This window comes from Mixophyes fleayi, chromosome 9 (assembly GCF_038048845.1).
Source record: "Mixophyes fleayi isolate aMixFle1 chromosome 9, aMixFle1.hap1, whole genome shotgun sequence".
NCBI classification, from domain to species: domain Eukaryota; kingdom Metazoa; phylum Chordata; class Amphibia; order Anura; family Limnodynastidae; genus Mixophyes; species Mixophyes fleayi.
Window position 1 is genome coordinate 114,755,051 of NC_134410.1, and position 24,237 is coordinate 114,779,287.

Here is a 24,237-nt window from a genome sequence, read left to right on the forward strand (position 1 = left end):
GTCCATCAGGAGGAGGATTTTGAGATTACCGAGGTACTAGATGCAAAAATTTCGCGAGGAGTCCTCCACTTCCTCGTTCATTGGAAGGGCTTTGGTCCTGAGGAGCGCTCTTGGATCAAAGCTGAAGATCTTAATGCTCCTGCCCTTTTGAAGAAGTTTTACTCCAAAAATCCGGACAAGCCCGGTTCCAGGCGTTCTGTGCCCACCTTTAAAAGGGGGGGTACTGTCACTCACCGGACCGTGAGTGCCTCTTCCTGGACATTTAGGAACCGTGGCCGTCCACCATCCTGAGGGTCTGCGCATGCGCAGCCCTTTTCTATACTTCAGTGTATACCCCTTTAACTTAATTGGCAGATCAGGCAACCTCCCTATATTAAGCACCTGTGGTCACCACCACGTTGCCTGATCTTGGAGTCTCATTCCTCATGAGTCTCTGAAGGTGTTCCTGTATTACTTGTGTATTCAGTGCTGCTGATTCCTGTGGTTTCCAAACCACTTCTACTACTGTGGTTCCATACCACTTCTACCATCAACTGTATCATCATGACTGTTTGCTGATTCCTATCCGCTGCCTCCGTGCACTACAGTCTTCTACACCACTTCAACGTTATTTTATATCAATGTGACTGTTTGCTCATTGCTATCCGCTGCCTCCGTGCACTCCAGCTTTTACCTCACTCACCTGCTTCTCATCAAGTCTGTTTGCTGATTTCTATCCGCTGCTTCCGTGCACTACAGTCTCCTGCTTGCAACTCGCCTGTGTTCAACATCGTGACTGCCAGCTGACTACTATCCGCTGCCTCTGTGCACTACAGTCTCCTGCTTGCAACTCGCCTGTGTTCAACATCGTGACTGCCAGCTGACTACTATCCGCTGCCTCTGTGCACTACAGTCTCCTGCTTGCAACTCGCCTGTGTTCAACATCGTGACTGCCAGCTGATTACTATCCGCTGCCTCCGTGCACTACACTCTCATCTCATCTTTGCTGTGACTTCCTCGAGTCTGCCGCTTTTCATTACCATCTGCTACACTTCGTGATCTACAGCTCCTGCCCTGCGCTGCACTCCTGTTTCTCATCGCTGTTGGTTCCTGTGGTTGCTACTGGTTACCTCCGTGTGCCGCTGAGTCCTGCCGCTGTGGTCAGCGCTATCGTCCATCTCCTGCTGATCCACTCTCCACGCCTTCACGTGTTCCACTGGCCTCTACCCTCCTGTCAGCATTGGATTTGTATCTCTTCTACTACCCTCTGCTGGATCATCTCCATTCTCCTGGGTTTCCTATGAGTCCGGTTCCACGTGTTGCTGACTCCTGTGGATTCGTGTCCCTGTCGGTCTACTCACCTGTGCGCTGCACCTGCTAGACCGCTGCTTCTCCTATCCAGGGACTTCCTATCCAGTCGGCCTCCAGCCGCTCAGGTACCGCTGCAATCCCATCTGACTGCTACTGCTGAACCACGGTATGCATACTTTTCATTGACTGTGCTGTGTATTGCATATCTTGCTGGACTGTGTTTGGTTCTCTCTGGAGTCTGCTACCCGCTGAGTCTCTTGCCATCATTGACTGTGTTATCATTGTGCTGGACTGCTTCAAGCGACTTTCTAGATTGCAGACCTGATCAGTCATTTACATATATATATACCTATATTGTGCATATTACTGTGGATCGTGTATAAGGTGCCTGTGTATATCCTGTGTTGCAGTCTTCCCCCGTGCACCTCCTCACATATATATGCAGTGGTACAACTTGCTGATGTCAGACCACTGATCCCTGTTTCTGGTATCACCTGTTCCATTATCCTCTCACATAGCAGTGGTACAACTTGCTCCCGCAGACCACTGACTACCTGGATACCTCCACTTGGATTCCATTCCTTCACTCAGACAGCGGTACAACTTGCTACCCGCAGACCGCTGACTCTCATCACCTCCTTGTTCCTGTTGGACATTCCTCCTCACTATAGCAGTGGTACAACTTGCTATCGCAGACCACTGACTACCTTCACGTGTCCTTGTCCATACAGTTCCTTGTTTATCATTACCTCATTATTACCAGTGTTGCTAGTCATAGACTTTCCTGAGCATCTCATCGGCCATCATTTCATGTTCCGTGATCACCCAGCTACCAGAGTACCCTATTACCATCTACATTGCTCTGGTAAGCCTACCATCTGGTGATCCCTGGGTAAAGACTCCTAGTGCCCGTGACAACCAGACAGGCTAGCCTTCCCTCCCCATGAGCATCTATGAGCTACAGTAGCTCTTCTGTGGGATTGGACCAGACAGGCTAGCCTTCCCTCCCCATGAGCATCTATGAGCTACAGTAGCTCTTCTGTGGGATTGGACCAGACAGGCTAGCCTTCACTCCCCATGAGCATCTATGAGCTACAGTAGCTCTTCTGTGGGATTGGACCAGACAGGCTAGCCTTCCCTCCCCATGAGCATCTATGAGCTACAGTAGCTCTTCTGTGGGATTGGACCAGACAGGCTAGCCTTCCCTCCCCATGAGCATCTATGAGCCTGGGGTGCCCATGATCCTGCCGCCGGTTATCCTTCCTTGGACCTCTTCTGGTAGGTACTAACCACTGCATACCGGGAACACCCCACAAGACCTGACATTTTAGAGATGTTTGGACCCAGTCATATAGCCATCAAAAATTGGCTCTCAGCACAGTTGCTCAGATCCTTACTCTTGGCCATTTTTCATGCTTCCAGCACATCAACTTTAAGAACTGATTGTTCACTTACTGCCTGATATATCCCACCGATAACAAGATAATCAGTGTTATTTACTTCACTTGTCAGTGGTTTTAATGTTGTGGCTGATAGATAGATAGATAGATAGATAGATAGATAGATAGATAGATAGATAGATAGATAGATATTGATTATGAGCACTCCATCTCCATACACCATTCCTAGACAGTCTCCTTAGTCACCCACAAGTTTTTCACTTTTCCTTCTAAGCCACGCCAACCCCAGTCCTTTCACCACATTAAATAACATCCAACTCTCACGAGTTCTATGTACAATAGTTCCTGTTTCAAGGCGGTATAAAACACACAATCACAATGCAGATATATATCTATACAAATAATATTACAACATATCCTTAACACACCAAACATATATCATCATTTATTCTCTATCTCTGTGTAGGTACATTAACTTGTATTACTGATTTCTTCATAAATATGTACCTCCCTCATGTGCGTGTGTGTGTATTCCAGATTCCAATGCAATTTCCACGTCAGCAGCATTAGCTCAGTATCCTCATATAGTGCAGAGATGTCCTAATTTCTTTATAACCTGTTCTCTATGTTGCTTTACATATAAACACAATGTCCAATGTAAACGAATATATCACAGTCTCCATATAAACCTCATATACATCACAGTCTGCGTACACAGTCTTCATATCATGACATGCATCACATTGTCCTATATGTATCAATCACAAACTCCTATATAGCCGTAGGATATTCCACAGTGCTGTGCAATCAAATAAATATTTTTCAGACACCCGATTCCCTGCCTCTGTGGAGCTTACAATCTAATATCCCTACTACACGCCCACATACAAACACACTTTCCATTGACAATGTATTCAGAAGATAATTCAATTCAATCACTAGGGGTAGATTTATCGAACCTTCTAAAAAGAAAAAGTGGAGGTGTTGCCCATGGTAACCATTCAGATTCTAGTACAGTCTAGGCTAGGGGATGATAGATACAATCTGATTGGTTGCCATGGGCAACACCTCCACTTTTTCTTTTTAGAAGGTTTGATAAATCTACCCCTAGGTCTTTGAATCATAGGAAGAAACTCACTGGAACATGCCATCATTGAGAGCAGGGCCGCACAGATCGGTCAGTTAGGAGGTATGTACTAATGGTCTCTACTCAGTTTCTGACTTTATACACAAACATAATATACAGTGGCTATAAATAGTATTCACCTCTGCCATTCTTCACTTCTTATTTTCTTACGGTATGATCCAAATGGATTTATTTGAGAAGTCTTACCACTGATCGATAAAAACTACTCTGTAATGACAAATAAAAAAAAAAATCTCTAAACTTGTACCTAATTAATTACAAACACAAAAAAGACAATAACTGATTACATACACGGTCAACCACCTTCTTATAATACATAGTAGAAGCACTTTAAGCTGCAATTACTGAGAGTCTACTTGGGCATGTGTCTACCAGCTTTGCCCACTTGGGCAGCAACCTTCACCCATTCTTCTTGTCAACATTGCTCCAGTCCCATCAGGTTGGATTTGGACTGTTTGTTAACAGATTCTCTACTGGATTGAGGTCTAGATTTTAACTGGGTCACCCCACGACACGGCCTCTTGATGCCCTCCCTAACACCTATTACAGGCTTTGCCCATCAATTCATTACGTGGCATCAACTAATTGCTACGGGTTTTATTTACGTGTATTCTAAATCCTTATTAAATATTTTCCTTTTTATTCGTAATTAAGTAAAACCTTTACAGTGGTTGTTTCTTTATTTGACATTACAGAGTATATTGTGTTGATCGGTGGTGAGAATTGCTCAATGATATCCATCGCTAAGCAATAAAGGTTCCCAATGGTTAAGTCTTAAGTATCTCTTCTAGAGAAGACTTGTAATACACAGATTCACCCTTTAGATGCTATTGTTGTCCATCATTATCCGCCGTTGACTTGGATCTGAGTTAGCACTTCATGCGGTGGGTGACCCGTCAACAGAGTTTAGTGACCAATCTAATTAATAAATTTACAATTAAGCGCGCACACACACAATGAACACAATCCATACACAATCCATACACATTTCCACCAGGCTGCAATACACACTGAACAAAAACAATAGCTCTGCCACTAAACACACACACACACACACACACACACACAATAAACAATCATCCCTGAAACAACAACAAAAGCTGACACGGTGCACACACCACCCTCCAGCACACAGCTCCCTGCGTCTGTGGCATCTCATTTATTTTGTGTTGGGAGATGATGTTGATGTGAGGGAAATTTGCTATGGAAAGATGCGGATTCAGCCAATCCTGAATGGCCCCTTTAAAAAAAAAAAAAAATAGCTGTGGATGCTAGAGAGAAGCAACCTCATCTGCATATTCATAAGACCCTGATAAATTAATCATGATGCTAGTGGTGAGGTTGGGAAGGGAAGACAGCCGGTGCAGATCTTCTGCGAAGCCTCTAGGTTTATATCTGTGTTCTGGGTCTAAAACTTGTTTTCTCATCACGCTGTGGCGCCCAATATCACAGCATTACATGCAATGGATTAGAAATATTACTTTATGTAGAAATAGTCAAATGTTCCGTAAACCATATGGACATCACTTACTCCAAATCAAGAATTGTATTTATTTGAATAGGGGGCTGTGGGTCACCCTCCTGTGGTCACCAGGTTATCCCCCCCAAGGCCCCATTCTGAAGCCCCAAATGGCCCATGCGCATGAGCATAAGGGTGGACCGGAATCACTGGGCCCTTCAATTTTTCTATGGGGCAAGGCCATGATGTGTTCCACCCCGGAAGCTGCCACATATTTTCTAAAGTCTAGTATAAGTAATAGACAACACTAGAACAGTGCCACCCAGTGACTACATTATAATGAAAATGGCAAAAGCCTTACATGACATTGACAATAAGTAGAGATGCTCGGGCTCGGTTTTCTGAAAACCGAGCCCACCCGAACTTAGGGTATCCGGGTAGGCTCGCGAGCCGGCTCGGTGCTTTTGCGCGTCCTGGGATCTGCATCGAGGCAAAACGTTATTGTTGCGTTGTCGGATCTCGCGGGTTTTGGATTCCATAAGTACCTCCCTCCCCAGGAGATCCAGCGCCATTGCTCACACAGAAACAGGGGTAGCAGTGTTCTTGTCACTCTCCAGTCTCCAGTGCCATTGCTCAGAGCCATTGCTCACACAGAAACAGGGGTAGCAGTGTTCTTGTCACTCTCCAGTCTCCAGTGCCATTGCTCAGAGCCATTGCTCACACAGAAACAGGGGTAGCAGTGTTCTTATCACTCTCCAGTCTCCGGTGACATTACTCAGTGCCATTGCTCACACAGAAACAGGTATAGCAGTGTTCTTATCACTCTCCAGTCCCCAGTGACATTGCTCAGTGCCATTCCTCACACAGAAACAGGGTTAGCAGTGTTCTTGTCACTCTCCAGTCTCCAGTGCCATTGCTCAGAGCCATTGCTCACACAGAAACAGGGGTAGCAGTGTTCTTATCACTCTCCAGTCTCCGGTGACATTACTCAGTGCCATTGCTCACACAGAAACAGGTATAGCAGTGTTCTTATCACTCTCCAGTCTCCAGTGACATTGCTCAGTGCCATAGCTCAAACAGAAACAGGAATTGCAATGTTCTTATCACTCTCCAGTCTCCAGTGACATTGCTCAGTGTCATAGCTCACACAGAAACAGGAATAGCAGTGTTCTTGTCACTCTCCAGTCTCCGGTGACATTACTCAGTGCCATTGCTCACACAGAAACAGGGATGGCAATGTTCTTGTCACTCTCCAGTCTCCAGTGCCATTGCTCAGTGCCATTGCTCACACAGAAACAGGAGGGGTAGCAGTGTTCTTATCACTTGACAAAAATTGACTGGAAATAACTGGAAATTAATGTTATTGAGGTTAATAATAATGTAGGAACAAAAAAAAATCCAAATTATGTGATTTTAGAAAAAAAAAAAGGGATCCAAAACCAAAACACGAAGTTAATCCAGATCCAAAACCAAAACACTGGGGTCAGTGAACATCTCTAACAATAACAATAAGACAAAACATTTTTCAGAGAAAATAGTACAGTTGCAACGAACAACGTGCTTTTTCTGTATAAAATCCATTTAACTAGGGAGAAGAATAAAGAGGTTAGGCACCTTTCCAGGACATAAGAATTATTTTTTCAAAATACAGAGATTCCAAAATAAGTAACTTTTCAGGCAAGTGAGCACCTTCTTTTTTTATTCTCAGGCAACAACAAAATAAACTCTAACTTAAGCTGGTGACGCATGGACGAAGCCAGAAACCAGAGCCACGGGATCACTATTGGAGCCCAAGTTGGATAAGATCTGACTTGCGTGGTGCTCAGGCCACGTGCTAGATCGCTAATAGAACACATGGAAACCTATTTGGGTTGTCCGAAGATGACCGCGCACATAGACCAATAGCAGTCATCTTCTGACCGAATTTACAGGCGTGCCCATAATTGATCTGTAAGATCATTAAATCGCATCATGGGGGCATGTTAGGCCATATCGCTGGGTGTGTGGCCAGCAACATTGTTTAGTACAATAACTCATTTGCATTGTAACGAGCCAGTAACCTAGATAAGGTGCCTCTGTTAATGACTAGCACTTGGGAACCGCTGAAGAAATACACACAGTCATTCCCACTCTTCCATCATTGAATGACTTTATGTTGTGCCAGCTATAGAGTCGCCTGAGTCACCTCTTGCACATTAAAGTATTTTTTTTTTTTTTAATAACATTTATATTAAATGGTTTCTTTATAAAATAAATACTAGACCTCATAGACTGTACCCCCTCTTACAAAACATGCATGCACCCATATTAAAGACAAATATTTTCCAGCATAACAAACGATTAAAAAAAAACAAAACACAACAATCTCACAAGATCTATAGTGTCATTTTTGTGTCACAGACTGATTACTCACCAGCGTTGTGGAAATGCCCAAGATACCACTTGCCAAACACAATTGTTATTTACACAAGGTGGCGACGACCGCACTTGTGATGAATGAGGACGGTGGAGAACACTCTATTGATCCCAGAGCGTCCACTCACGGTGACGGCAAACATCTCTATTGTTTCCATATTAAAGATGGCCATTAGAACCAGGTTTGACCATCAGGAAGTGATACAACTCTATATTAAAGCAGAACCTTTGGTCAGGAGCAGTCAGATTAGTGTTAACACCGTGCTAAGGAGCTAAGACACCTACAGTGATCCAAGTGAGGCAATTTTTGCTGATCATCAGTCTAAAAAGAGTTATTGGTTCATTTCAAAAGATTTTGGAGTCTGTCATTCAACAGAGCGAAAGAATATTTGCAAATGGAGAACATAGCAACCATTAGGAAAAGACAGAACAATTCAGAAGACAGAACTTCCATGGAAGACCCTTCTTAACAAAAACTAACTATTGTTATACGTCTTATGGTTGCAAAGTTACATCTGAAAGAAACATGAACCTTGTGGAACAGAAGAATGTCCTCAAGGTTGAAAACACCAAAGTGGAGTTGTTGGATCTTAAAGCACAACACCAAGTTTGGTGAAAACCAAACAATGTTTCCCCACCAGAACCTCATACCAACTGTCAAATACAGTGGTGGAGGTGTGATGGGGTCAATGTGCAGCCACAAGACCTCACAAACACTGTGTCCTCTATAAACTCCCCTTTATACCAGACTACTGTAGAGGAAAACGTGAGGTCACCTGTCTGACAAGTGAAGCTTGCCGAAACTGAATCATGCAACAGAACAATAATCCTAAACTCACCTGAAAATCTACAAATAAGTGGCTGGAGAAAAAAACAAAAAGAATCAAAAGTTTTGGAATGGCCAAATCAAAGTTCAGACCGGAACCACGTTGAGGAGGGACCAGTGGTCGAAGTGACGATATGATTCTGTGTGTGTGTGTGTGTGTGTTAGCAAATTTAGGGGTATATTTAAGACATAACGGTAGTGCACTATCGTGCACTTACCGTGTAAATTAGTCCATGGTGTCTCATACTCAAATTTATTAAAGGTGCATCGCAGCAGATATCATGGATATCTGCTGCTTTGCACTCCTCATCGTATTTGCGAGCAGTCACCATACAACAGAATGGTGACTGCTCCTGGCCGCAATCTAACAAGTCCCAAAAAAAATCTTTTTTTCGGGAACTTGTTGTGTTAATGTACCAGCTGAAGCTGGCGTACATTATCAGAATTGAAGAAATCCAATGCTGTCAGCTCTGCTCCGAAGAGCAGAGCTGGACAGCGCATGTGTGGAGGGATCACATGATCCCTCCCTGTCACTCAGCGCTCTCTCTCTGCTGTTTCTGTGCAGGGTTGTACATAAATGTGAGAAATAGTTCAATCCTTATCATAGCGATAAGGATTGAAAACTACTTTTCACTTTATGTGAATATTGGTAAATGTGCCCCTTAGACTGTAAGCTCCAATCGGGCAGGGACTGATGTGAGTGAGTTCTCTGTACAGCGCTGCCGAATCACTGGGGTTAGAGCCCATGTGCCTGAAGAAAATAAAAGTTAGTATGTTGGTAATATGTAAAGTAAAGGATAATAATGCTGTTCGATAATATATATATATATATATATATATGTAAATGTTTTGGGAGCCAAGACCATGTTCTGATTATTCTTTAGTAACCTTGGCTGTGTTAGGGCTTATTCACTGTCTACACTCTGCTATTTGATGTCCTACTGCACTATACACTGTTATGTCCCGGAACCTCTAGATAATTGTTCACGTTCCGCGGGTTCTAACTTTATTCAGGTTCCAACATTATCCAAAACACATTAATTACCAGCTTTGTCAGCAGCATGGAAGGATACTTGTATGCACCAATATGCAGGATATTTGGCGCACCCACCCATTTAGGACTACAGTGTGACTCTATTCTTCCTGCTATGTCCAATGATACAAAGATCCAACACTGGGGTCTGACCTTTTTTCTTCAGTGACAATGTTTCACAGTTGGTGCTCTTAACTACTCAGCTTCTTTCCAGCAGTGGCCTAGTGATACACATATAAAGGCACCGTGGCTCCTGTAAACAACAGCTGCTAACAGTAGACAAGTGCACAGTGTGAACGCAGGCGTGTGCATAGAGCAGTCAGCGTGCTTTCATAAGCACACGTCAGAGACCTGGACATACTCATAACTTACCAATGACCATACTGTCATAGCTAAATAAAAGTTTTCTGGTAGTTTTAACAATGTTCTTAAACATAGGATTCTGTGGTGGCAAAGTGTTCCTGCTACCTACACACAGTGGAGGCTGTCATTTTGGATAAATAAACTGCCTATGAATGCATTGACATCATTGAGGAATGAGGCACTCTATGCCTCATTAATGTCATTACTTCCATGTGAATGTGCTGTATAGTGATATCATTATTTCCTTGTGAATATTTTATATAGTGATGTCATTACTTCCTTGTGAATGTGTTGTAGTGTGGTGTCATTACTTTTTTGTGAATGTTGTGTATAGTGATGTCATTACTTCCTTGTGAATATTTTATATAGTGATGTCATTACTTCCATGTGAATGTTCTGTATAGTGATGTCATTACTTCCTTGTGAATATTTTATATAGTGATGTCATTACTTCCATGTGAATGTTCTGTATAGTGATGTCAATACTTCCTTGTGAATATTTTATATAGTGATGTCATTACTTCCTTGTGAATATTTTATATAGTGATGTCATTACTTCCATGTGAATATTTTATATAGTGATGCCATTACTTCCATGTGAATGTTCTGTATAGTAATGTCATTACTTCCTTGTGAATATTTTATATAGTGATGTCATTACTTCCTTGTCAATGTGTTGTGTCATTACTTTCTTGTGAATGTTGTGTATAGTGATGTCATTATGTTGTATATTGAGAAATTGATGCCAATTACCCTCACCTGGGAGCTGGGGATATTAAAGTGCAGCCCTCAGACTGCAGTTGCTATAGTGACTTGTTAATACATGTGTCTGAGCTATTAATTTACCCTGGGCAAAGTGATAAGTTCAGTTGCTGCAGTAACAACATGTGACCTTGGCTGCCTTGTGTGCTGTTGACACATTTGGTGTTCTGTTGTTGTTGTTGCATCACAAGAAACTATACCAAGTATGTGATTTGTGTGTGGTATGCAGTGTGCCTCTCACTTATAGCATTGCATTGTCACTGTGCAGCCACTCCTTATTGCCAGGTACACTGAGCCACCCAGCCAGACTAACCAGTTCCGAGAGAAAACATTGCCTTCCTTCTGCAACTGTTCACTCATTCTCCTATTCTGTGAGCAATAGCTCTTGTTTCAATGACTTTCTTTCTGCAACCCAATTAAATAGTGTCCCTTCACTTCTACAGCCTCTAACCCTCTCACAGCCCCGCTGCCTCTGTCTTGTTTGCTAGCTTATAGCTTGCAACCAGCAGCCCCCCTGTCACAGCCTTTGTACAGCTGTCTCTCCCTTCCCCTCGCTATATCCACTCTGTGCTGCTTATCTCTCCGTCTCTGCTGAGCCGCTTCCTCTTGCAAAACATTGAGTGTTGTTCCAGTGCATTTGTCCTGCGTACATTATACTGAGCCTTTACTGCTATGTTGTACTGCAGTGGGCTTCTCTGCTGTATTCTCTATACCACAGGCACCAAATCTCTCCTAGCAGCTCAGAGAATAGTCATGCTTCTGCCAAGTGCCAACTAGCCAGGGCTCATAAGCTGTAGAATGAAGGATACTGAATGTCATTGAAGGCCAGAAGGGGTATGAACAAGACATAAATAAAAACAGAATAATAATGCATGTCTTAATACAGATAGAGGAAAAAATAAATATAAGAAGCTGTGCTAAAAAAAATGTGAGGTCCTTTTAAATAATATTTGTTTTGTGCCTTCATAACACAATGTTTCAGAGAACGTTGCATTGATAAAAGGACATGGGTCTGAATACATTGCCATATTGACCTTGTTCATGAATGCATATCCAGTTCATCCTATTGATTCATTTAGAATATAGACTGAACGGTGGGCTACTAGTGGCTCATCTGCGCTTTACAGCCTAACTAAGTTGAGCTATAGAAGCTTTGAAGAAGTTTGAAAAATCATAGCAATCCCGCCACGGTGTGTCAGGGGACAAGAACTGCTAGTGATAAGCTCTTTCTGCAAAGATTTGGAAATATTGGTATCATCACACCTTCCAGAGAGCTCAAACTGCTGTTCCCAAAGACCGCCACTAGGAGGAGCTCTGGCAACTGCTTACACAAACAGCGTTAGGAGCAGATCGCTGGACGGGGCTTCTCGCTATAAACATATCCTCTATTTTCTCGCACAAAATAAAAACTAAATAAGGTTGGGAAAAAAAATCGCTTCAATAGGCAACATTAGCTTCCTATGTGATAATGTAGTCTATTTGTTTTCATTGTCCCTACCAACCTATAGCTTTAATTCCCTTTGATGATATTCTGCACACATAACTATTATAAGGTTGCAATAGTCTGCAGAGTACAGGATCGATTAAATCGACTAGGCTGTTCTGTAAAATAACAACTGGCTGTTTTATGCCTCTCCTGGACTTTCCCAGATTTCAACATTGGCTCTTGTATTACTTGAATACAACATAGAGGTGTAGGGATATTTATGTATACTCCTGCATGAAAGTCTCTCCTTATTGCAGTTCCCGAGTCTGATGTTCTTCTCCTGGGTAGAATCCTTTGATACAAGTGTAGAGGACTACAATCTGCAGAACTACTGTTTTTAAAACTGTTCTCATTGAGAGGTTATCCTATAGGTGGATAGATAGGCTTTCATTACGTTCCTTCATTTGGTTGGGGGGAGGGGGGCACCACACCACCAAGTGGCACAATGCTGGGATAACAAACACGGAAAAGAAGGAACTTCATACAAGAGGATGAACTGATGGGAAGAACTGATGACACTTTCATCATTACCTATTCTGACTGCTGGACCAAAGTTAACTGCTGGATCATGCCAACCTGCAGGCACATATACCAGTCTTCATCTACTCTGCCAAGTGAAATACCCATTGGTGTAAATCAATTGTGCCAAATGTACAAGAGTGTGGTACATAGATAATTTCTTTGTGTTCTCAGCAAGACCTTACTCTGTGTGTCATTGTGGACTCAGGCTAGGAACTTTAACAAGTGTTCTGCCCAGTATGAACATGATAAATACCTCCCCTAGGTACAGTACTTATTTCCCATGGTTCCACACAGGACCAACTGTATCCTCTGGATCATAGAGAACTTCTCTGTTGTCAGTAATGAGGGAGAGACAGTGACAAGTCAAGCAAGATTGCATAAAGTTTTGTTTTATTTAAGATTATAAATTTAAACAAATAATTCGAACAGTTTACCCGGTGATATACAGTTCAATATACACAAAATACAGGAATTGTAACACAAAATAAAACGTTTGGCAAAATATTTAATACACATAGTGCTTGTAAGTGTGAATGTTGGCACGGCAGGCTCACCCTAAACCACCTTTTTACAACAAAAGGATTAAATGCCAAAATAAGAAAAAAAAAAGTGATATTGTTAATATACATATATTAACAAAACCAAAAGATGGACAGATCACAAGACCAAACTATGCTGGTTTCATGAAGGCTGAAATTAGAACAAGTGAACTTTTGGATTAAAGATGGGGGGCCACACTGCTGTGCATGGTCTTCAGAATAGTGTTATCACAAATGTGGGACATTGACTAATTAAAAAAAAAAAAGTAACAAGCCATAGAGAATGTTTGGTTCAGGGGCTGGAGGTGATCTGTAGAGTTTGCAGGACCCTACATATAATGAACTCTGGGACACTACAGCCCCAATCCCAAAACACCCCCTTCCCCATATGCAGCTGCATTACACAGTCTCACATTATTAGAAGTCACAACACAGGAAAAAATAAAGTTAAAATGTTACCATTTCTGCCTTCATCTTGTAACCCTTTTAAGTCACCCAACTTGACAAGGCTGTATAAAGAGGTGAAAAGACCGTAGGATAAGTAATATACAACAGTTTATTGATCCCCAGAAACCTTCCCTTTGACTGTTCTCAGGATGTGCCCGGCAGTGGATGACTGTCTGAGGCAGTTAAAAGGGAAGGTTAGGAAGGAACATTAAACTTTGAGATATTATTCATCCATGTCTTTTGAGGGTTAACCCATAAGTGGTTAAAATGCACACAATTCCTAAAGTTAACCCCCACCACACCAAGCATAACCCCCATTTACTTCCCCATAAGGAATTGAGTAGCCTTCAGTTTGGAGTTCTCAATAAAGCCCATCCTATAAGCTACATGGGGATGATGGTTACAAGCCTCCAAAAACGAAATCTTATTTCTCCCACTCCGCAGCCTCTGTCTTGTGTGACACTAGATCAACCATCACAAATTAAACATAACAAAATTCAATTAAATAGGTGCTTTCTTTCTTTGCAAAAATAAAGTCCAAGATATTTTTTTTAAGAGTCTGTACAGTTCTATAAAACATTTTTTGATTATTTGCAAGTCCTGATTTCAGTGCCCTTCAAGACACCCACTAAACATCACAACAGTTCCCCAGAATGTCTTCTCTCCCCGTCAGCACTCCGGAGAGGGGACGCTAGAAAGCCACGATCGCTCTAGTCCAAGCACCCAGGCTAGCTAGCGCCTGTTTCCCACACAAGTGTCCGTTTAAAGTCTGCTCAGACTCTGCTTGTCGGCTCATCAGTCCCGAGAAGCCAGAACCAAAGATAGAGATCAGATTGGAAATGTTGGAAGAGTCCGTGTGGTCTGGGGGTCCCATCTGCGGGCAAAAGTCCTCATACCTCCCCCTTTTACAGGGCACAAAGTGGGGCTCCATGTCCTCCTCCTCCGCATGCCCTGTGTAGCTGTACCCCACCGGGGGGTATTTGCGCTTAGGTGCTGTTGGAAGCGGAGAGGGAGCCACTGGGAGCGCAGGGCACGGTGCGCCATGGCACGGGCACTGCGAAGCGCAGCAGTCCTGGTGCAGATACCCGTTCTCTACCGTGGTCACAACGTGAGTGTCTAAATCCAGCACCGTTGTCTGGCTGCAGTGAGGGACCCCTACCCCGGCATCTTCAGAGCAGCAGCCCCTGGGGTAGAAGTCCTTCCCAGGGTGCGGGGTGTGCGCGCACGGTGGCAGCTCCAGGGGCTCCTCCGGGGTCAGCACCGAGACGCAGCCGGGTTCCAGCAGCTCTGCTCCGGTCTGTATCCTGGGCAGCTGGTGCATCTCGTCCTCTCCTTCCTCGGGTATCTGTAGGGGGCTGAGTTCTGGGATCTCCTCCATGGCCGGCCCGCACTCCATGGGCTGCGGGAAGGGCTGGCGCCGGTACAGCTCGGCGTACCTCTCGTTCAGATACAGCTGCCGGGCGTTGCGCAGCACGTAGGACACAAGCAGGTTCTTGTGCAGCTTGATGCCGCCTCGCTGAGTGCGAGAGCTGTGGATCTTCCTTAGAGACAGGCTGATTAGACTCTGTGCGTCAAGGGCGCATTCCATGCTGTACCGGACTCCAGCAGCCTTGTTTGGGGAGCGCTGTCTCTAACACAGACGCGGGACTTTCCCTCAACCACCCTGGGTTAGCTGAAGGATCAGGCAGCCTCTCAGCCCCTTCTCACTACAAAGCCTCTGAACTGGTTGTGCCTGTTTCCTTATCTAACCGACGTATTTATACTCCAAGCGCAGTCCCGCCTGCGCCGCCTTCCGCCAATCACTTAGGCGCATTATCCTTGATTGACAGTAAATACTCGCCCACCAAAAGACTTCTCAGCCAATAGAAACGAGGCGGTTCCTTTGTGCTATTCAAATACTAAAGTTGTCTTCGCTGCCGGGAATTAGATATAGCCATGAGCCCGGTTTTACAATATTTGTCAGGGACACTCTTTAAAGGGATCGGAAATCCGAATTGCAGGATAATATATTTAACCGGTTATATTAAAAATAGGTTAATGCTTTGATAACCGGTTTCCACTAAGAAAATGTATAAGATCTATAATTTTTTTTTAACAAAAAGAATATATTAATTGGTCCAGGAACCTACACGCACATCAATTATCCTCCATATTTCCCACTTAGCTTATATCATAATTTATGTTGCAATAAAAGTATTTGGAATACACGATTAAATTACCTGTAAGTACCAAAACATTAGATTGCAAGCTCTTGGGGACAGAGCTTACATGCATTTAAATTGTGTGTACTGTCTAACGTGTGTACAGCAATGAACAATATGCTAACGGAAAATAGCCATTACACAGACTTCAATATAATAGAAATGACAAGGCATTAGCAAGTCACAAGGGAGAGGGAAGGTATTTGACAGGTAAGATACAAAGGGTCAGTAGATGACAGTCACATAAACACAGGGGAGGCTAATGATCTAATTGGTCGAGTGCAATTTACCTGCCCCTGAACTTTGCTGTGAGATATACATTAAAAGAAAAGTGTAGGAAAAATCATAGCTATTCTTCTGTGAACAACTACAAGTCCCAGCAAGGTAAAGTATGACAGATATATATATATATATATATATATATATATATATATATATATATATATATATATATATATTTACTAAAATCATGCAAGAAAACAAAGCAAAAAACACAAGAAAAACACATTATATAACAGCCAAAAAATAATACACAGATTATCTGAATAATATACATACCTTTCATGCTGTGTATTGCACATTTACAAATAATGTCCTATCTCGTTTTAATTTCACACTCAACGTATATACGTAATTTTTGCTCTTTTGATCATACAGATAAAAGTACCCCAGTACTAAACAGAGTGTAGAACATGATAAACGTACTGATCACATCATACACCTCGGTATTTACTAATCTATCACTCCTATTGGAACTCTGGTAACGATACTGAATAGTAAGACAGTGCCCAACGTTCCAAGTGACACCCTGCAGTCTCTTATAGGTCACATACATGATACAACGTTATTCTATTTAATAAAAAAGTATTTGGAAACTGTTCATGTTAAATCCAAATGTAAAAAAAAAAACGTGTTTTTTAGTTTGTGCTGATGTAAATGTATTAAGGACTAATCCATATAATATTTAAGTACTTGTTGTACAGCCGGAGAGGGTTCTGAACGCGTCTTTTGTGCGTAATTTGGGTAAAATACGGATCAAATATTTTTTAAACGGCAGAATATTGGCTTCAAACCCTGCCTTATGTATTGGTATGAGACAAATTGCGAGTACCGATAATAGATAAATGCAGTGGTTTTATGAACTAAATAAAATGCTTTGATGTATTCTTTAATTTATTTTCAATAAATATTGTTTCCTATATGACATAGGTGAAATGTTACTCTTACGCGTTCCAGTTGTAGAATCGCTCTATACATACACACAGCATCCTCCTTGCTCCATACAACGCACACACTGCTGTCTACACTACGTGAGAAGAGCGTTATTCCCAATGGCCAGAGCGCAGCGCTGGTGGAGTCAGCGGCTCCACGCGCAGCTGAGGGGTGAATCACTTTTGGTGGGTCTGGGAATGAGTCACCTTTCTGTAATGTCATGAAATCCGATCCGCACTCCGTATCCCCCTCTTCCACCGAGCATTATAATCTGAGCCCAGTCTCACATAGATAGGTGGAATCATAGGTGGGCAATATTTTACAGAAGGACATTGTGTGACCTCCTCACCCTAGTCTGATCACATGCTGCAGGGTAAAAGGTCCCTTCAGTGAGTAACTTTAGGGGGTTTCCAACACTGCTTTACTGTAGGCATTTGTCAATGTTAGGTTTCAGGTGCCTTGGATGGAACAAAAAGGGGACAACTAGTGTGAATCCCTGGACAATGTTAGCAGTTTATAATAGCAACTGGCCCCAAATCTTCTAAAAAAAAATGACACTGGGTTTTAAAATTATAGGTTGTAGTGAAATATACAACCAACAGGCAGAGATTTAACCCTTTGCATGCAAGGTAACAGAGGATTGCACTGCAAAGCCAAGCTGAAGGTTGCAGCGTTCAAAGATTTAAACGCTACCCCACTGACCATTCTCATTCGTTCTGAACATGGTTCCCAGTGATTGGGTTCAAGGAAACAACACTCAAAGCACAAGAGTGACATGGCTACTGCTTGAGTGGAAGGCACACAGGGGTGCTTATTGAAAGAATGCTTGTTCTTGTCTATATGTTTGGTATATTCAAAGTACATAAAAATATATAATAAATTTATGATGATAATAATAATAATGCAGATGGGCTTCCCATTTGTTTTTAATTCAATAATTAGGGGCAGCACGGTGGCTAAGTGGTTAGCACTTCTTCCTCACAGCACCGGGGTCATGAGTTCAATTCCTTATCCGTGTGGAGTTTGTATGTTCTCCCCGTGTTTGCGTGGGTTTCCTCCAGGTGCTCTGGTTTCCTCCCACACTCCAAAAACATACTAGTAGGTTAATTGGCTGCTATCAAACTGACCCTAGTCTCTCTCTCTTTGTGTGTTAGGAAATTTAGACTGTAAGCTCAAATGGGGCAGGGACTGATGTGAGTGAGTTCTCTATTCAGCGCTGCGGAATTAGTGGCGCTATATAAATAAATGACGATGATGATAACTACGAGACAAGTCCATTGTATAAATGTAAAAAGGGACATTAATTGATAAATATAGCATTCTGCATTACATAAAATCAAGCTCAATGCACTATACAGTCACTGGGACAATGTGAACGCTACCATACGGCTTATTAGATAAAATGCGCACACAGCAACCAGTCACATATTAGGCTACATTACCCTGACTATACTCCATTGGTAAAGGCTGATACCTAACTGGTTGCTTTGGGTTACAGTACATCCTTTGCACCATGGTTTTAAATACCGTATTTCCCCATGTATAAGGTGCTCCCATGTATAAGACGCACCTTACTTTTGGCCCCAAAATTTGAAAAAAGAAATATTACGGTAGCTGTCAAAAAAGAAGGGAGAGTGTAATGGCCGGCTGCTCTGATTGTGACCAGAGCAGTTGGGCAGCACACTCTCCCTGCAATCGCTGCCACTGTGCCTCTGTCCCCCTCCTCCTGGATCCCCGCTGCCACTCTGCCTGTCCCCACCTGCTGGATCCCCGCTGCCACACTGCCTGTCCCCGCTTGCTGGATCCCCTCTGCCACTCTGCCTGTCCCTGTCTGCTGGATCCCCGCTGCCACTCTCTGCCTGTCCCTGTCTGCTGGATCCCCGCTGCCACTCTCTGCCTGTCCCTGTCTGCTGGATCCCCGCTGCCACTCTGCCTGTCTCCGCCTGCTGGATCCCCGCTGCCACTCTGCCTGTCCCCGCCTGCTGGATCCCCGCTGACACTCTGCCTGTCTCCGCCTGCTGGATCCCCGCTGACACTCTGCCTGTCTCCGCCTGCTGGATCCCCGCTGCCACTCTCTGCCTGTCCCCGCCTGCTGGATCCCCGCTGCCACTCTGCCTGTCCCCGTCTGCTGGATCCCCGCTGCCACTCTGCCTGTCCCCCCCGCCTGCTGGATCCCCGCTGCCACTCTGCCTGTCCCCGCCTGCTGGATCCCCGCTGCCACTCTGCCTGTCCCCGCCTGCTGGATCCCCGCTGCCACTCTGCCTGTCCCTGTCTGTTGGATCCCCGCTGCCACACTGCCTGTCCCCGCTTGCTGGATCCCCTCTGCCACTCTGCCTGTCCCTGTCTGCTGGATCCCCGCTGCCACTCTCTGCCTGTCCCTGTTTGCTGGATCCCCGCTGCCACTCTCTGCCTGTCCCCGCCTGCTGGATCCCCACTGCCACTCTGCCTGTCCCCGCCTGCTGGATCCCTGCTGCCACTCTGCCTGTCCCCGCCTGCTGGATCCCCGCTGACACTCTGCCTGTCTCCGCCTGCTGGATCCCCGCTGCCACTCTGCCTGTCCCCGCCTGCTGGATCCCCGCTGCCACTCTGCCTGTCTCCGTCTGCTGGATCCCCGCTGCCACTCTGCCTGTCCCCGTCTGCTGGATCCCCGCTGCCACTCTGCCTGTCTCCGCCTGCTGGATCCCCGCTGCCACTCTGCCTGTCCCCGCCTGCTGGATCCCCGCTGACACTCTGCCTGTCTCCGCCTGCTGGATCCCCGCTGACACTCTGCCTGTCTCCGCCTGCTGGATCCCCGCTGCCACTCTCTGCCTGTCCCCGCCTGCTGGATCCCCGCTGCCACTCTGCCTGTCCCCGTCTGCTGGATCCCCGCTGCCACTCTGCCTGTCCCCGCCTGCTGGATCCCCGCTGCCACTCTGCCTGTCTCCGCCTGCTGGATCCCCGCTGCCACTCTGCCTGTCCCCGCCTGCTGGATCCCCGCTGCCACTCTGCCTGTCCCCGCCTGCTGGATCCCCGCTGCCACTCTGCCTGTCCCTGTCTGCTGGATCCCCGCTGCCACACTGCCTGTCCCCGCTTGCTGGATCCCCGCTGCCACTCTGCCTGTCCCTGTCTGCTGGATCCCCGCTGCCACTCTCTGCCTGTCCCTGTTTGCTGGATCCCCGCTGCCACTCTCTGCCTGTCCCCGCCTACTGGATCCCCACTGCCACTCTGCCTGTCCCCGCCTGCTGGATCCCCGCTGCCACTCTGCCTGTCCCCGCCTGCTGGATCCCCGCTGACACTCTGCCTGTCTCCGCCTGCTGGATCCCCGCTGACACTCTGCCTGTCCCCGCCTGCTGGATCCCCGCTGCCACTCTGCCTGTCCCCGTCTGCTGGATCCCCGCTGCCACTCTGCCTGTCCCCGCCTGCTGGATCCCCGCTGCCACTCTGCCTGTCTCCGTCTGCTGGATCCCCACTGCCACTCTGCCTTTCCCCGTCTGCTGGATCCCCGCTGACACTCTGCCTGTCTCCGCCTGCTGGATTCCCGCTGACACTCTGCCTGTCCCCGTCTGCTGGATCCCCGCTGACACTCTGCCTGTCTCCGCCTGCTGGATCCCTGCTGACACTCTGCCTGTCTCCGCCTGCTGGATCCCTGCTGACACTCTGCCTGTCCCCCGCCTGCTGATGCCAGCTGACACTCTCTGCCTGTCCCCCGCCTGCTTTATCCCCGCTGACACTCTGCCTGTCCCCCCGCCTGCTGGATCCCCCCCCCCCGCTGCCACTGTAATGCTGCCCTGCCCCCCCCCTCAATCCCCCTCCGCTGCCCCTGTAACGCTGACCCTCCCCCCCCCCCCCGCATCCCTGCTACCCCTGTATAAGACGCACCCAGGTTTTAGACCCAATTTTTTTGGGGAAAAGGTGCGTCTTATACATGGGGAAATACGGTAAGTCCCAATGTGTTGTATATTTAATGCAGTTTATATTCATTTAAAACATGAAAAGCAGATGATGTAGATAACAAGTATTCACGGCAGTTCTATATCCTACCATGCATTCTGCAGTCCATATGCAATACTGATCCCTAGGATAAACACTGCAAGTCACTGATGTATTATAAAATGCCAAGAAAAAATAGACCATTTCTGGACGACAGAACACCGTCCCTTCTATAAGAGTAACTATCTTCACTCCTTTCAGTCATTACTGAAAAACCAATAAAACTATTTGCATTTAAACAAGGGTATAATGAAACTGTGTAATGTAAGTGTTCCCAGGGAACCCAGAAATGGGGGCTGCAGGTGGTGGATAAAACATCTTTAATAGATTTTCCAAAGCTTCTAAAAACGAAAAGTGGAGGTGTTGCCCATAGCAACTACACAGATTCTATAATTTCATAGAATCTACTGGATACATGATACTAAAATCCAATTGGTTGCTATTGGCAACACCTCCATGTTTCCTCTTTAGAAGTTTTGATAAATCTACTCCTAAGTGTGCTCCAGATAATAATTTATTCTTTATACAGAATTTAAGCTACCAAGAGGAGCAGATTAAAACATACTTGCCAACTTTTTCTCGTTGGCTTCAGTGAGATCCCGGGGAAGGCGGGCGTGCGGGGGTGGGGCTTGACAAATCTCATCATTTTGGCCCCACCACCTAAACGATTGTCACCATTTTGGCCAATTACAGCAGGGGATGGGGCTAAGATGACGCGATATTTGTGCCATTAAGCCCTGCCCCTTATCTATGCGGAGGCAAGAACCAGGAGGTTGCCCTGCTCTCCCGGGAGGTCTCCCAGAAATGCGTGAGTCTCCCGGACATTCCGGGAGAGTAGGCAACTATGCGTTTAGGAAAAGCAGCTAATGAATCTCTAGAGACTGAATTGTCTTTTACATTTCTGTCTCCATTACTGAAGTCATATTGTCTTACCTGTCAGTCTTTGATTAAATCTTGGTCTCCATGAAAATGGCCACCTCCATAGGCATCAATACATGGACATAGGACACAATTTCTGAACAGTGTCATCATGCCACAGATGGCAAAGCTAACCATTAAAAAAAAAAAAAAAGTTGTTTGCGAGATGCACTAGATGCTGTTTGCCCTGGCATGGCACAAGTACACCTATTTGGACTGTCCGGCACCATTCATCATCATCATCATCATCAATTTATATAGCGCCATTAATTCCGCAGCGCTGTACAGAGAACTCACCCACATCAGCTTACAGTCTAAATTCCCTAACATTAGAGCCGTAACTTAGAATTCTAGCGCCTGGGGTGAGAAAGACAAATGCCGCCCCTCTAGCTCTCATTTTTAACCAAATGAACCTATAATATTCCTAAACTGCGCCCCCCTCCAGCGTTGCGCCCTGGGCGGTCGCCCCTGTCGCACAGCCCTTGTTACGGCCCTGCCTAACATACATACATACATACATACACAGACAGTGAGAGACTAGGGTCAATGTTTTGATAGTGGCCAATTAACCTACCAGTATGTTTTTGGATTGTGGGAGAAAACCGGAGCACCCGGAGGAAACCCACACAAACACGGGGAGAACATACAAACTCCACACAGATAAGGCCATGGTCGGGAATCGAACTCATGACCCCAGTGCTGTGAGGCAGAAGTGCTAACCACTGAGCCACCATGCTGCCAACTTTCCAGTCTTTTGAGAAGAGCACCTATGTTTGCAGGCAGGTAGGCGAAAAAAAGCTTAAGATTTGCACTATACAAGAGTGTAGACAAAACATCTAAGTCCAGCTTATTACTCCTTTATAATCTCCTTTCCTTAAGTGAGACACCAGTTTTTATCCTAAAATACTGCTTGGTATAGCATTTTTGTTGGATTAAAGGAATTGAGAGTAAGGGGACATCGGTACTGTTTTTTGTACATGTGGCATTTTTGAGTGTTTTAAAGTTTTAATAACATTGTGTAAAGTGCGCTTCTCTACAGAAGCGCAAGTGGACGGCGCAAAGTATGTCACATTTTATGTATAACTAAGCGGCACTTACATCTTGAACTCCCTTTGATGAATCACATTTGCCTGATGCTAAAAGATAGTTGAGTCCACATTTAGCTCATGTTTCAATAAAGTTAATATACATTTTTTTTGCCTCAACACCAGCACTGCAGAAATGTTCCAATACCATCATATATGTACAAATGCCGAACTTTGCCAGGTCTGAGCTGGTGCAAACTTTTGAATAATCACTCTCCACGACTTTATCTCATTTTAACAGTCTCGCTCTGCAAAGCAAAATCTCCAGATGACAGCATAAGGGTGCCTAGTCCACATTTAGCAAGGAACGCCATCCATTCATCCAACTCTTAAATAAGGCTGGTGCATACGCCACCTTCTCGCCCCCATAAACCCAAGCACTTTGGCTGGAAGATTCAGACCAGCGAAAATCAAGGAGCATGACGTTAAACACTGCGCCTCTGCAATCTGGCACATCCTAAATTATTTCCTGTTTTAGTTCACATACCCCAAGAGGGTTGTAATGAAAAGTTGTATTTGCAGTATTATATTTTATGGAATCTAGTTTTACTTGTTGCAGAACATTTATTTGTTCCAATCAATGTAATATTACACCTATCATAGTACAATAATAGTTTTTTTTTGTTTTTTTTTACAGGGCACAGTTACTTTTCTATTAATCTTGCACCGGGTTAAGTTTAGGAATAATCTTTAAAAAAAAGATTATATCATACTTGCCAACTCTCCCAGAAAGTCCGGGAGACTGGCATCCCGAAATTAACTTGCTAAAATGACCCGATTCACCGGGAATCGCATCATTTTCGCCCCCGCCCCCACCCGGCATTTTACTCGAGGGGGCCAAAATGACGCAATTCAAGGTGCCCCGCCCCCTCCCGTCCTCTAGCCACGCCCCTCTCCCGGACGTCGCCTACTGAAAATAGGCAAGTATGGATTATATTCACATCATCCATATCAACACATAAACAGTGCCAAGAACGTCCATTATCATGGAACCTTTCTTCAATCTCAATATGTACAATTCTTATACCTGCAATCAGCAAAGATAACCATCATTTATTTTTTTGTGTTTTTAGATCCATTTAGAAATGTTTCACAGTTGAAATAGAGCATCCAGTATGGCGTCAACCACTGAAGTACTTTTTATTTACAACCATATATCACAA

At 44.8% G+C, this 24,237-nt stretch overlaps 1 protein-coding gene and 1 long non-coding RNA gene across 5 annotated transcripts in view; both read right to left on the reverse strand.

Annotated features, from left to right (window-relative positions):
• LOC142101036 (uncharacterized) overlaps positions 1 to 24,237 on the reverse strand; it is a 201,232-nt gene that overhangs the window by 49,318 nt on the left and 127,677 nt on the right. The window lies entirely within an intron of this gene.
• IER5L (immediate early response 5 like) lies at positions 13,073 to 15,427 on the reverse strand. Its single transcript, XM_075185073.1, has one exon. It carries the CDS (start codon positions 15,275 to 15,277, stop codon positions 14,381 to 14,383), a length of 897 nt encoding a protein of 298 aa, XP_075041174.1. The 5' UTR covers positions 15,278 to 15,427; the 3' UTR covers positions 13,073 to 14,380.

Excerpts from the sequence above, each read along its gene's own strand:
- IER5L (XM_075185073.1), bottom strand. The coding sequence starts at position 15,277 with ATGGAATGCGCCCTTGACGCACAGAGTCTAATCAGCCTGTCTCTAAGG.